At 33.8% G+C, this 13977-nt stretch overlaps 3 protein-coding genes across 12 annotated transcripts in view; 1 reads left to right on the top strand and 2 right to left on the bottom strand.

Moving 5' to 3' along the window:
• Positions 1-477: 477 nt before the first annotated feature.
• Positions 478-3344, top strand: LOC117241813. 2 transcript variants are annotated; one of them, XM_033507954.1, is made up of 5 exons: positions 478-879; positions 1326-1584; positions 1927-2147; positions 2217-2546; positions 2782-3344. In XM_033507954.1, the coding sequence occupies exons 1-5, from the start codon at positions 624-626 to the stop codon at positions 2931-2933; spliced, it is 1218 nt and encodes a 405-aa protein (XP_033363845.1). In that variant the 5' UTR covers positions 478-623; the 3' UTR covers positions 2934-3344. The 2 variants fall into 2 exon arrangements, with proteins under 2 accessions (XP_033363845.1, XP_033363844.1); XM_033507953.1 differs by having other exon boundaries at positions 1927-2546.
• Positions 3345-3540: 196 nt separating this feature from the next.
• Positions 3541-7313, bottom strand: LOC117241731 (N-acetylglucosamine-1-phosphotransferase subunits alpha/beta). 2 transcript variants are annotated; one of them, XM_033507762.1, is made up of 7 exons: positions 7023-7311; positions 6382-6803; positions 6068-6279; positions 5170-5962; positions 4914-5085; positions 4640-4827; positions 3541-4563 (listed from the first exon to the last, which is right to left on the bottom strand). In XM_033507762.1, exons 1-7 carry the CDS (start codon positions 7173-7175, stop codon positions 4254-4256), a joined length of 2250 nt encoding a protein of 749 aa, XP_033363653.1. In that variant the 5' UTR covers positions 7176-7311; the 3' UTR covers positions 3541-4253. The 2 variants fall into 2 exon arrangements, with proteins under 2 accessions (XP_033363653.1, XP_033363654.1); XM_033507763.1 differs by having other exon boundaries at positions 4441-4563; positions 4636-4827; positions 7023-7313.
• A 1413-nt stretch (positions 7314-8726) lies between these two features.
• The window catches only part of LOC117241708 (putative fatty acyl-CoA reductase CG5065), a 46187-nt gene continuing 40936 nt past the window's right edge, over positions 8727-13977 (bottom strand). For 3 of the 8 annotated variants that reach the window (XM_033507717.1, XM_033507720.1, XM_033507718.1), the window contains 7 exons: positions 11369-11634; positions 10967-11283; positions 10654-10901; positions 10166-10352; positions 9719-9904; positions 9358-9618; positions 9168-9283 (listed from right to left, as the gene is read on the bottom strand). In XM_033507717.1, the coding sequence (XP_033363608.1) occupies positions 9205-9283; positions 9358-9618; positions 9719-9904; positions 10166-10352; positions 10654-10901; positions 10967-11283; positions 11369-11614 (1524 nt within the window). In that variant the 5' untranslated portion in view covers positions 11615-11634 and the 3' untranslated portion in view covers positions 9168-9204. Of the gene's footprint in view, positions 9284-9357; positions 9619-9718; positions 9905-10165; positions 10353-10653; positions 10902-10966; positions 11284-11368; positions 11718-12305; positions 12683-13977 lie in introns of those variants that run through there. The other 5 variants (XM_033507721.1, XM_033507722.1, XM_033507714.1 and 2 more) reach the window with 4 other exon arrangements.

Genomic DNA, 13977 nt, shown 5'->3' with positions numbered 1-13977 from the left:
TTTATTATTGATAATATTATATGTAAAACCAGAGGATAAAGCTTTTCAACTTGACGAATGATAACAATAATAAAAAGGGAACTTCTTTATCGATCGATTCTTCTTAACGTACCTCGTCGGTGTTCTTAACGAGTTACATATATTTAATCTAATCGTGACTATCGAATGTTTATATTTTAATCTTTCTCGTACTTTAGCAAACGAAAACGTTTATTAATATTTCAAGAAAATATTTAATATAAAATTAAACGAAAAAATGATACACATCAATAGCAATTCTTTCATATCTATTTTGAAATATTTCTTAATATTAGAAAACTACAATTGGATTGAAGATGACCGAAAGAATACAAGCGGGTTAAATAGAATGCAAGTGAAGGTGAGCGACACTATTCCTACCACGAATTGATCACTTTTCATCGATGTTGTTTCCTAGACGACGAAACCCCGCGAAATGGCAACAAACAGTATACTTGACGTAATGTACTACGATATTCAAGTTAATCATAGTTTCACTTCGTATCAACTAGCATTCCCCCTTAAGATTTTACTTTCGTTCCTTATTCAAAAGTTACAGTACTTAATATACGAATAATTTGTTGAACTTTGAAAAATTGAAAAATATGTCTATTGCAGAACAATCAGTTTCAGAACATGAAGTTATCGTGCCACCGAGTTTGCCATTAATTCTGAAGGAATTCTGCAAGGCGGCTATTCGAACACAACCGTACGATTTACTTCGATGGTCTAGCTCGTATTTTCGAGCGTTGGCCAATGGTGAGGAACCACCGACGAAATTAAGATTGGAGTATCCACCACCGAATACCGCTTCTGGTTTGACTCTCGGTTTTCTGAGGATTTTACTTCGTCAATTTGGAGGTATCGATAATAATTATTCGAATACACATGTATAGGTATATGAATTGTTGGGGCAACATAGAATATTTTATTAACTGTTTGAATATGTTATTTTTGATCGATTATCCATATTTAATATTTAATACCACCGGTTCTTCTTGGTCTGTGTTTTGTATTCATACTAATCACTAATACGAACAATTATTCTAATTATTAATTATCGATGCTAATGAATCAAATAATTATATTAAATATAATTACTTATTAACTGGACGTAGAATTATCAATTATAAATATCAAATATTTAGATATTTCTTAGGTATGTTAAACAAAATATATAATATAAAATAACCCTTAGTTATTATTTTTCTAAAGTAGAACTGTGTGATCTGGGTGGAGAAGTTTTTAAACTGTGTATTTAGATAAGCATCTTTTACCGATATTGAAAAATAATATTTCTTGAATAGATTACAATAAAACGTTGCCTGTGGAAACGATACTAAGGCTATGGGACTGCTTGTGTTTGGATCGTCGGGATCTAAATTTGATCTTGATGATCGGGAAATTTCGACGAAAATGCCAAGTGAAAAAGTTCTTGGCAATCGCTGTTGGACTTTTAGGTTCCAGCCTCTTTGAAACAATGACTATGATTTGCGAGTTATTCACTCACGAACCTGATGGCGGATCTGCTATGGTTCCAGTTACATTTTTTCTGGAGATATATGGGTATATACAGAACTTACAAAATGTATAACACATATTGATATAGGTAATAAACCGTGTAGCTATAAAACACACAACTGAAGGGAAAAAGGATGTACTTATATAGGGCGTTGAGAAAGATGCGAATGATATTCATAGGATATTTATAGGATTATACATATAGGAATTTATGGAGGATATACATATATTGTACTTATATGTATGTATATACATATAGATCTTGAAATCTATAGGGTTTTATATATCACAATAATAGAACAAATTCTACAATGTTTAGCGTTCAAATTCAATGTATATTTTATTAAATGTGAGAAAATTAATTTATCAATAATAACACTTTTCCAGATATTTAGCTGGACTTTGTTGTGACGGGAGCGAAAGAGATCCTGGCGACGACGATCCGACAGAATTCATTATATACGATTCTGAATATTCAGAAAATCAAGCATCGAGCAAAAGAAAATATTCTATAGATCGGGTTTGTTCAGCTACGAGCCAAGACACGGAAGCTGACGCAAATTTAGACTTAGAATTGGTATCAAGAAAGGACATAGACTCTTCGAGAAGTACATTCTTACCAGAAATTATTCCGTTCGCACATTTGCTACATAATTTACAAAAATATTCTTCTACAGCTGATATAACGCCGCAATTGAGCGAAAGTTACGCTAGCCACAAGAAGATGGTTGAAGATGAGGCGAAACAAGATTTCTCTAGCAAAGAAACTTCACAGATAGAACCTAACGAGATATCCGCTAGCAATGTCGAGTCAAGCAAGAGACCGGGATCTAATGGACAAAAGTTGAAAGGTGAAAACGCATCTGCAAAAAGTGTGACTAGTAGTACTTCGGCAGAAAGTTATAGCGAGAAACAGAGCATACGAAATACGGAAGATAGGGTTGAAAGGAATAAGAAGAAGAAGGTTATAGACGCAAAATTGCTCAAGTACTATCCGAATGTTCCTGGTGAGATAACAAAGGATCTTTAATTCTATTACAAACCGATATACATACATATATACAAGCCGGGTTGTAAAATTGTTCGAGTTTACTTGTGTTACGTTTATGATTCTTTGTAAATCTCAAGTTTCTTGCAAAATTATCTGAGACTTTTATGTTGCGGTTCTTTACAAAACCAGTTCTTTCCTATGATTATCATTACATTAATTTTCATAAGATTTCTGTTATAATTCGATATTAGGTATTGGATCTCGTCTATCAGCTGAAGAGGTAGCTAGTGTCGCAATATGGTTGAGCGAATGCGCAAGAGTACAAGAAGGCATGGTTGGCCCGCGAAATCTCCGCCATATGAATTGTCCCCCTTTAGACAAACAAGAGATATCGGAGTCATGACAAGACGCAATATGATCGTGACATGAATCTGCGAAAGTTTTCTAAGTACTAAATATATGGCACTAGCGAGTGGAAACAATTAGAAATATTCGAAAGTAGCGTTATTTAAAGCAAATTTTAGATTTATATCTTTTATGCTTCGATTTTAGGACGCTTGTGTTTACACGAAAGTACACAAAACATCCATACATGCTATTGTACAATAAAAAGCAAGGAATACAGAAATTGTGTTGTATGAATTTATTACGACTTCGAAAGCGTATGTGTATAAATCACATGTTATACCTACTCGACTAAAATTTTATCGAGGAAACGAGAAATGTTAGACGTTTAGAAACGATACGAGTGAAGTAACAAAATGAAACAAATGAAATGAAATTATGAAATCTTACTTCTCCTTACTGAAACAAAAAGAAATTAAAAAAATATATATATAAAGTACTATTATAGAGTAATATATAATGTTATAATTTATAATACCTTTAACCCTCTATATACTGAGTTGTGTATAAATAATATACAACTAGTAAGAAATAACGAATAACTTTATTTGAATAAAATTATGTACATACACGGTTTTCTGGAAATAAAATAAGTACAAACTGCGAAATTAAAAAGATATTCAGTTTAATGGCATTCTACTTCAATAATAATATCCATATTCTATTAACAGTAAGTACAAATTTGGTACATTTCATATCTTCAACAATTATTAACCGGGTAATTTTCTAGTAAAAAATTGTACTACACATTAGAATAGAGAAATATTAAAATACTATAAACTAATAACACTTTAAAAGTGTTATACATTTTTTAAATCTTATATAACTTCTCAAATCTCAGTGTAAAGTGAATATACATATCATGATACACTCATCTTGGAGAAAAATTTATGAGATCTAATCTTCCATTTTGTTAAGAGAGAAACAAACAAAGACAATCAGTACTTCATCAATATCACAGGAACGTTTTACTTAATTTTAACGCGACACTAAGTATCTATTTGTTCATACCTTATTATACATTATACTTTATAAAGTATCGATTCTTAGCAACGAATGTTACCTTCTAAATGAATTTTTTAAAACAAACAAAGAGATTTGTATTTTGTTTCTTCAAATATCACTTCTAAATTGTGGATGGACTTGTAGATGTAAAACACACAATAAAATAGATGAATTATCTGCTAAAATAGTACAAATTTGTATGGGAATTATCTGTATAAAACACAATCCTATATCACATAAAATGTTTAGAAAATGTTGCTCTGTTTAAAAGATATCAATATATTTATCCTATTTTTGCATTTGTACCTTAGACTTAAACGAGTAATATGGGTAGTGCTCGTATTCTGAATAATCGACGCACTTGATGATAAAATAAGTGATAGAAAGTCGTAAGAAGTAATAAAAGGATAAGGCATAACAACAAATTTCTGGCCCTTGTTCGATTAGATCTCCACTCAAGGAGCTTATGTCGATGAGTGAAAAGATTTCGATATTGCAAAGGCAATTCAAAAGTACTGCGTAATGGATAGAGTGAGCGATAAAAATCGTTCAGTAATGCCCGAACTATTTCGTTCTCAGAACGTCGAAGGGGATCCATATCGTCATTTAAGCAAATAAATTTTCTAAAATAAAAGTAAAATTATTCTATTCTATTTATCGTTAAATCCTAGCAATATAAAAATGATTACAACTACTTACTTTGGATCTCTACGTATCTCGTCTAAAAGTTGTACTGTTAAAGACACGTTGCTTGTTAACATTTCGAATATTTCATTTTTTCCAGCTTTAATTATTTCGTGTGGGTAAAGCTTTTCTTGACTGAATTTGTCTTTAATTTTTCGTGAAACCGTTTCGCATTTTGCTATCAATTCCTTAGTTACAATCGGCTATAAAAACATAAATTATTATTATAAATAGAAGATTTTCTTTTTAGATTTAAGTATTATTTAAAGTTTACAAAGTGTTTGCTCACAAGAGATGAATCCAAATATCTTTCACCAGGTGGTGGATTTAATACTTTAGTAACTTTTATATGATTTGAACAATTCGTTATTGCATTTTCAAATTCAACGACTAGACTATAATCAAGAGGAAGTGGATAAAGTCTAGATAAAAGAGTCCTAATTTCTCTATCTGACCAAGTGCTGAAACAGAATTACTATTTTGAATAATACTTCTGTTATTTTCTTTCTTTTTCTATTACTACTATTTTAAAATAGTATAACTACCCTGATTTATCCGTGTCAAATGTATCAAATATTTCTTCAATTGGTACTTTCCGTTTCTCACTAGCTAGAAAGTAAAAGTAAGAGAAAGCAAATTGCATATCCTCGGAGTTTCTAACTTTATGGCTAGATGTTTTTCTAAATTCGTGCTCGAATTTTCGTTGCATATCAGCAACGATCCATTTATCTATTAGATGGGGCATATGAGCGGGTACTCTTCTACGTTCGAAACCATATGCCATATTATATATTCTATTCACATATAGCAAAGATTCGGCATATGTATCAAGTTGTCTTGTTCGAAGTTTCCATTGATCAGAATGAGTCGATTTATGATTAGCTTTTGTGGTACTACTAACTTGTGGTAAGTTCATGATATCATCATTTAAATAACGTTTCAATTGCAGACGTCTCTCAGTAACGTTCAATGTTTGATGTCTTATCTTATTTATCATTTTTGATATCATCGATTTTTGGGTTGGTACGGTTTGATCATTTTCATTCAATTGTTCATTAAAATATCTTTCAATGGAACTCGCGTAATTATTATTTTTGAAATTATAAGATTTATTTACATGCATCTTTAGATTTGTGACTGTATTTGGGAATGTTTGTTGAATAGACAATTGTGTATCATTCCACATAGTACTTATACTTCTGTTTCTAAAGATATTTAAAAATTTTAATCCATAGTTAGTATCTTCTAGAGGATCTTGTAAAAGTTTGTGTGGATAGTCTCCCTCTTCCTCGAGAGCTTCACTGTCAGTAGGAACTGGTGTGCTATCGCAATCTCCTCCTGTAAAAAAGATTAATGATACTAGTTTAAGTTTACACATATTGTTAGGTCATTAAATTTTTTTATAGTTGTTATTTCAAAACAAATATAAACAATGAGTGCTACCATCAAATTCACATAATGTTGTATTACAAGCAGGATCACATGATCCATCACCCACCCAGGCCCAAGGACAAACATCTGAACAATCAGGAACCCACCATGCAAGATACACTTTTTGGCCACTTGCTTGTGTAATAAAATCTTCTGGCCACACTTCTGCTCCTAGCATTACATCATCATTAAAATATAAAAATTTATCTGAAATTCCAGGAATTCTGCAAAAATAAAAAATTACATTGTTAAGAAGATTACAAATAGCTATTAACTAGATAATATAAACTGTTATGATTGCTATTGCATAATGAATTTGATACTACCTATGAATATGACTTTCAATAGCTGGACTAGAAAATGTTGGAAGATCACTTTTATTTAAAAATATATCTTCATGAGTAATAAGTGTAACTTTAGGATTATCCATATCTAACCAACTCGGTATTTGACCATTTGTAACAATATACACGTGTCTCACCCAGGGTGCATACATTTCCAATGAACGTAATGAATATCTTAATTCATCTTTATCACTAAATCTGGAAGCAGCTGTGTTAACATCCATTATAGGAATATGCTCTTTAAGATTTTTTAAGAAGACTGGATCTGACCCATTGACCCACGTATATACAACATCTATTGGAACATGTTGGCATAATTTTTTTTGGAAAGAGATACCTAATATATTATCATTGAAAGAATGGAACACTGCTTCGTATTTCTCTTTACTCCATGTTATCCACATCTGAAACGTTAATATTTAATTAGAATAAAAATTTTTATTTTGAATTTAAGAAATTCAGTAACTCGAAATTTACATGCAAATTTGACATTTACATTAAAATATTATCTCACACTTAATTAATTAATAAAATATATTCTATGAATAACAATAAAACATAAATTTTTAATAATCAACAAAATAGATAGATAGAAAAACAATGGGGAAAATGAAATTCCTAACCTCTCCAAAATGAACAATGCCGATAAATATGCAAGTAAATGCTGTTAATATCACTAACAGCGAATATTTATATGAAAGTAGATCGTAACACCGACGCTGTAATAATTTCCATGTGCTCATTATGTTGATAAAGATTCTGCATGCGATTAACATTGCTAAAGTTACAATACGAATTCATATAACACTGTTTACACCTCCGGCTGATTTCAATCATCGATAAAAATGTACTGATACCGGTATATACTCGTTGTTATCATATACAAAAGTCTAGTAACTACCGCGGTAAGGGGTAAGCGGAGCCAAACTCTTAGTGACCGGACAATGTTGGCCCACTTGTCCGCGGTATGGCGCCTTGATCCATTTATTAGGATTCGTTGTGTAGCGTTATCGCGTGTCTACAACCTGCAATATCAATATGTTATGTCGGTAAATCTATGTATACAGGGTGGTTGGTAACTAGTGGTACAAGCGGAAAGGGGGTGATTCTACGTGAAAAAAGAAAAAACTTTTATTCTTCTATTTATTCTATTTATTTAGAATCACCCTCTTTCCACTTGTACCACCAGTTACCAACCACCTTATATATCCTCAGTTGATAAGCAGGTTGAAGCGTGGTTGCGGTTTCTCGCCGTACAATTGTAATACATATATTATAATCATAATTATTTAATAATAATAAATTTCAATTCAATACGCTATGGCCATATATCGTGCCACATTGTCGGCCAAATTAGAGCGAATATAGTAAAAAATTATCTGTTGTCGTAGTGAAGAACGAGCATCTTCGTTCGTATTCAAAACGAAAAGCATTACATGGTACAGTATTAATAGTTACAACATTTTTAATGAATTAAACAAAACTTAAAAACAAATTTATTTTCCAATAGATGCGTATAATATATATATAATATGTACATACAATAAATGTATTAAAAATATATTTGATTAAAAAATTGTATTTTTTTAATCGAGATAATAATACTTCTTGATGGTTCACATAATTAATATTTAATTAAATAACATTTTTCTGTATCGGACGAAATACTGTATAAGTATTTTAAATAAATTACGAAAGATTATGAAGTCATTTAATTCAGTTTATATTCTTTACCTTCAGTGTATGTAGTTATTATTCTCACCGTAGGATGGCGCTATATGCAAAATTCTAAGAAATAGATCGACGCATCATGGTAGCGGCCGACCTGTAAAGCACAACTCTCGATATCATGAGCTTTACTCCCACCACGGGAGCTTCCAACCTCTATATTCCAGACTGTGGTCTGTGGTATCCGTGGCCCTGGCCTGTGCTACCGGTGTTAAACCAATACAACTATGTATAAGATAAAGAACATATTAATTTAGGCTCGGCACATAAGCATACAAGCGATGCAATGTCGCGCTATTCCACAGCGGCGTGAAGTTGTGCGCACGAGTGCGTTGATTCTTAATTTATAATGTAAATATTTTAATGTAAACTGGTCAAAGAGTTACGAGGTTTACAAACAAATAATTTAGAGACCAAACTAAGTTTTTAAATGATGATTTGTTCGAAAGATTTTAATTTAGAACGAGTTTATTTTAAAAGATGTTTATTTTTTATCATCGTTGTTTATAGTTCAATAAACTCTCCATCGGGAAATTTTTGTTGTCGTCGAATAGTTATTCCTCGTGCTTTTGTTTGATGGAGAATGAAAGAAATTTGTATTATTATGCGGAAAAATGTTTATATTTCGCGAATAGATATAATATACAAAATATTAGTTGTACATATTATTAATTTTTCCCTATATAATTATGTTTTGTTGTTTAGCGTTACACAAAGGCATGACGTAGAATCTTTGGAAACAAATTAATAATTAAATATTTCAGCACATTTTATTTTTTGTTTTAATTTAATGGAAGGATCTTCGAAGATACGCGTATACAAAGATAACACACAAGAATTCGCAAATATTGTACAACAAACAGCATTATGTATAGAAATTGTTATGTATGAATTGTTTACAAATTTCAAAGCGTATGCGTATAAATACATATATCCTTATTAAAATTTTATAGACAAAACAAGCAATACTATAAATGAAGTGACCTGATTATAAATGAAACGGATAATGATTCCTTTTTTCATAAAATCTTATCTACTTCTTTTTTCATTTAAGTAGAAGGAATAACGTTCGAATGATCAGTACGTAACGCGTAATATTATCCATAGTAAAAAGCTTATAGCGGATATTTGAGTTGTCTGATGTATCCAGTACAACCTGAAATAAATGAAAATATACAAATATTTATATCAGTTCCCATTTTTTAATACGTAGATACATTCTATACGCACTTTGATAATCGTTGTCTGGCAGCATCCATAGATTCAAGATCTTCTTTCAGAATGAATTTCTTAATTCCCATCATATATGTCGCGATATATTTCTCCCAATTCATATCTTGCAAGTCTAGTTTCACGACATTGCCGTCTTTTAACGTTTTCACTTTCTTTACCATGTCGGTAATGTTATCCCTTTGGAAGGTCCATTCGTGCATGGTAAAATACGCTGTCACTGTTACAAGTTGGTAGCAATATTTGACAATTTTCATCATTCTGAAACGCCATTTTTAAATATTATTATAGATAGGGGCAAAGATTACTACTACAAAAAGAAAAACTGTTCTCGTTGTTGCAGAAACAATAAAATACTCACATTGGCTTATTACCGCGAAATCTTAAAAAGATGTCTATGACGAACGCGGGCAGAACGTGCAGGATTAGGTTGAGGGCGTTGTAAATATATCTGTTAGCTACCATCGGACAACCCGGGTACCATAGCGTACCGTTCAGCGGCGTTTCTATGCTACATTTCACCATGGCATCTTTCATCTGACCCCATCTTGAAAATTACAACGTTTATGCATATAGAATTGATCGAATTATATTTGAAATACAGTTTATTACCATCAGAGTAACTTGAGAATAAAAAATATTACATAATCTTAATTACCTTTCTAGTCTTCTAAATTGAGGTATTGTGAGTGAAAGTGAACTTTTGTAATTTACCTTTGCTCGCGTCAAACGAATGAACTAAAATTTTTCGGATACTCTGATGATAATCGAATCACATTAGTCGATAAGAATTCTCAATAAACATTACTTAAAAGGGTACGCGTTACTCGTGCAGTTGTAAACCTTAACTTCATTATCGCGATGATGTAGCGTGACGTGCCACGCGGCGCACATTATCGTGTCGACTACGAAATCCACAGGCACTAAATCCAATCTCGCGTCCTTCCTGCCCCAAATAGCTTTCGCAGAACCTTTGCTGATTTGCAGAAAGATATCTGTAACATTAAATTTCTGTAGAAATTACTCGCGATTCTCGACTATCGGAGATACAGCGATAAATAGGTATTTAGAAAGGATAATTACAATTGTCAGCAAAAAAAAAAAAAAAAAAAAGAAAAAAATACCTATATGTACACGATAACAACGACGATCTTGAATACGTTCAAATATTTAATAACGACGTGTGGAATGTTAAAGCTAATTTCTCTCGTGCAGAGGGCAAATTGATTAACTCTACTTATGCGAGATGCAAAGAGCATCAAATAAATGATTGTCGTTAAGATCTATGGAAAATACTTGTAACTCCAAAGATATTCTCTAGCCAGCCAGGACACGGTTCTTCCAGCGAGGCACCGATTATACTTGGCCGTACTATCGCAACTGGCAAACCTTTGCTGTCGCTAGCTACAATTTGCTCTGCTAGATTCTTCGTAAACGTGTACGTGTTCGGATGAGTATCCAGGATCTTTTTCTCTAACATGTTGATCAATTCGACATCTAGTTTGTCGCACATGTTGATCACCGTAGAAGGTTCCAAACTCGTGCTGCAAAACATGCCACGGTCGCAAACCGAACCACGGAACAACATTCGCGCGTCACTCGTACTTACGTGTATACTTTCTCCTCGATTTGCGGTAGATTCGCGTTGCTGTAAGCTGTGCTAACGTGGACGATGCTGATTACGTGGTTCAGTTCCTTGCATAGTTCGATGATACGAGCAGTGCCTTTCGTATTCATATTAACAGCCGCGCTCAGAGGCTCGTTGAATCTTACCGTGGCGGCCATGTGGAACACTATGTTCACTTTCTTCAGCAACAGATTCCTGTCTTCCGGCGAGAGACCTAGATTCGGCAGACTCACGTCACCCCTTACGGGCTGTACTCTGCCGAGAACCGAGGGATATTTCGCTCTCACGCCATCGTAGATCTGAAGAAGAAAAGAAAGACGCGGAGTTGATGAGTTCGGTTTTTGGCGAGGGCGTTCGTAGACGACGAGAACCTAATCTACGCACGGGATCGTTTATGAGCTTCTTAAATCGTTGCTCTATCGTTTGGTTACTTTTCGGGCGGATCAGTAAGAAGATGACGGTGACACGCGGACAAACGCGCATCAATTTTTCCAGGAGACCTTTCCCCACGAAACCTGTCGCTCCGGTGACAAGGACGCCGGTACCAGCGTAGAACTCCTCGATGGAATTCGCCTTGTTCAATCTTTTGTTAATCTCATTTTCATCGATTTCCGTATTCATTGTACCCATATTACAGGACCCTCTGTCTTCTGCGCGAAACATTCCATTGTTCATTAGCAGTCAAATGGATGGAGAAACGTTTGAACGAAGATTACGATATAACTTCTACATTCTATTGTAAATAAATATCTGGATATAATGCTCGCGTATCTCGCGTGTAGATCTCACGAGCAAATATCGAAATTCTGCATTTCGTTTGCACGTGCGATCTATAATGCACAAGATACGACCGTTATGTGGAGGCACTGCATGAATGCTTAAGTGACCGATCGATTTATATCGGCAGAACGAAGGTCCTCGGGGGAAATAGTACAGCCGAGTGACCATGCTCTAGAAAGAAGCTTCGTATCGAGCCTGTAAATGTTTTACTTTCTTCGCGCCTGATGATCGAAATTCATGTCGTTAAAACACGTATGCAAATTTATATCAATTTCTCTTTTAAACGGCTGTGCTTCTTTGTTCGTTTAATTCGTGGAGATGGATTCGTTCTTTTGTTCGTATTTGAACGATTAAAATTGAAATGACAACGGTGATAGATAAAAAAAAAAAAAAGAAAAGAAATAGAATAACAGAATAGAAGCAGGTAAAAGTGTTCACAGCTATTAAATCATTTGAGAATGATAGAGTTAACGCGATTAATTACTCTCGAAAGGATTCACTTAAAAGTAACAACAAACATCAAACGAAAGGATTGACAAACCAGGTACGCATATCTTTAGAACTACTCATTCTACCGATTATATATTCCTAAAGGGAACTGCGAATAAACGTATCCATCTGAAGGAAGGGAAGAACCTGAAGAACATTCATTAAACTTTCATCTTCGTCCCAATATGTTTTTGCCGACACCAAAAGAAACAAAAAAATCTAATTAGATTGAACATGAAACTACTGACAACGTGTTAGAGTATGTATATTTGCAAACTCATTTGCGATCTGTTTCGCGATATTCGAGGCGGATTTTCGCGTGCTCGCGTGTTTTACGATCGACAACGTTCCGCAACGAAGGAAGAGTCGAGACTGGCTTTGTCGACGTTTGTCGAACGATCCTGGCTGGCTACACCGGTTGATAACCAGCAGATGACGACACTCGCCGGGGTTGCTTTCCCAAAATATTTATACTGAATCGCAATCTTCCAGGGATTAATCGCGAGACTTATTCGTTTCTAAACGAATTAAGAGGATTTTAGGGCGAAGGAGACTCAAGATGAGACAAGCGACGTTTAATGAAATTTGGAATGTTTTCTGTCGTATCATACGAAGGATCTGGGAGAAGAAGGGAAAATATCGAGCTTTAGCATTTTCTAGGGAATCGAGTATTTATTTTTTTACATAGAACCTCACAACTTCATACCTTTTCGTACGTATTATATCGAAATAAAATGTTTTTTTCATTATTCTATTTCGCATTATTCTTTCCATTTTTACTTACAGTCTTAAGTAATACATTAAACACACATTAAACTGTAAAACGTGGAAAGTACGTTGTGCACTTTAATTTCCCATAACTACTGTAAAACTCGAAAGAATTCGAATTCAAATTAACGCGACATCGCCAGTGGTAGAAGGCACACGCCATGGCATTAAAAAAAAAAAAAAAAGAAAAACAGGAGAAGAATTATAAGTTTTTTAAGAAATTCGTCTAAATTCATCTAAAACGAATTTTTGCCGACAAAATCCAGCAGCACGATAATATTCATAATTGCTAAATTTTCAAACTCAATTTTCTCAAAAACTAAACCTTAAACGAACAAATTTTATTCCATTTTATTTCGTTCTTATTTTTTCACAAGGAGTCACCTCGTGCCCGTTTGTACGTGTTATTTCGCCGCACCCTCCATACATCTTCTTCTTCGCTATCGTTTCATCCCGGATTCTCAAAGCAACTCTCGAGACTCAACAATATTCCACGATGGTTTAAGTAGAAAGTATTATAATTTTATTCCTAAATGGAAATAAAATTCGAGGAAATAACGGGAGGTGGGTATCATGTACTTTTCCATGCTGACTCTACACGCTCATTCCACTGCGGCATACAGGCACCTTGCATCGTTGGTACGTAATTTTAACGATTAGGAAAAAGCGGGACAAAGGAAAATGTCGAGACAAAGTGAGATATTGTTTTATGCATGCTACTGCTGGTGCTATGTACTCTGGGTCACGAAAGTATTTTAACATTTGCGATAGAAAACTACTACGTACGTATTGCGTTTCATTTGTATTGTGCTGTATATTTGTACAGGGTGTTTCATAACATAGACGGCCGATTTCAGGCGCAGACAGGAGGCGTGGAAACAACGAAGAAAGTTCATACGGACATGCATGGGTATCCCTGTCTGACCTTGTTACGAAATTTATAGCCATTTATCTGT

Source organism: Bombus vosnesenskii, unplaced genomic scaffold, assembly GCF_011952255.1.
Source record: "Bombus vosnesenskii isolate JDL3184/JDL3185 unplaced genomic scaffold, Bvos_JDL3184-5_v1.1 scf7180000016261, whole genome shotgun sequence".
Taxonomy (NCBI): Eukaryota; Metazoa; Arthropoda; class Insecta; order Hymenoptera; family Apidae; genus Bombus; species Bombus vosnesenskii.
The sequence above is the reverse complement of the archived record's forward strand: the minus strand, read 5'-3'. Positions and strand labels throughout refer to the sequence as shown.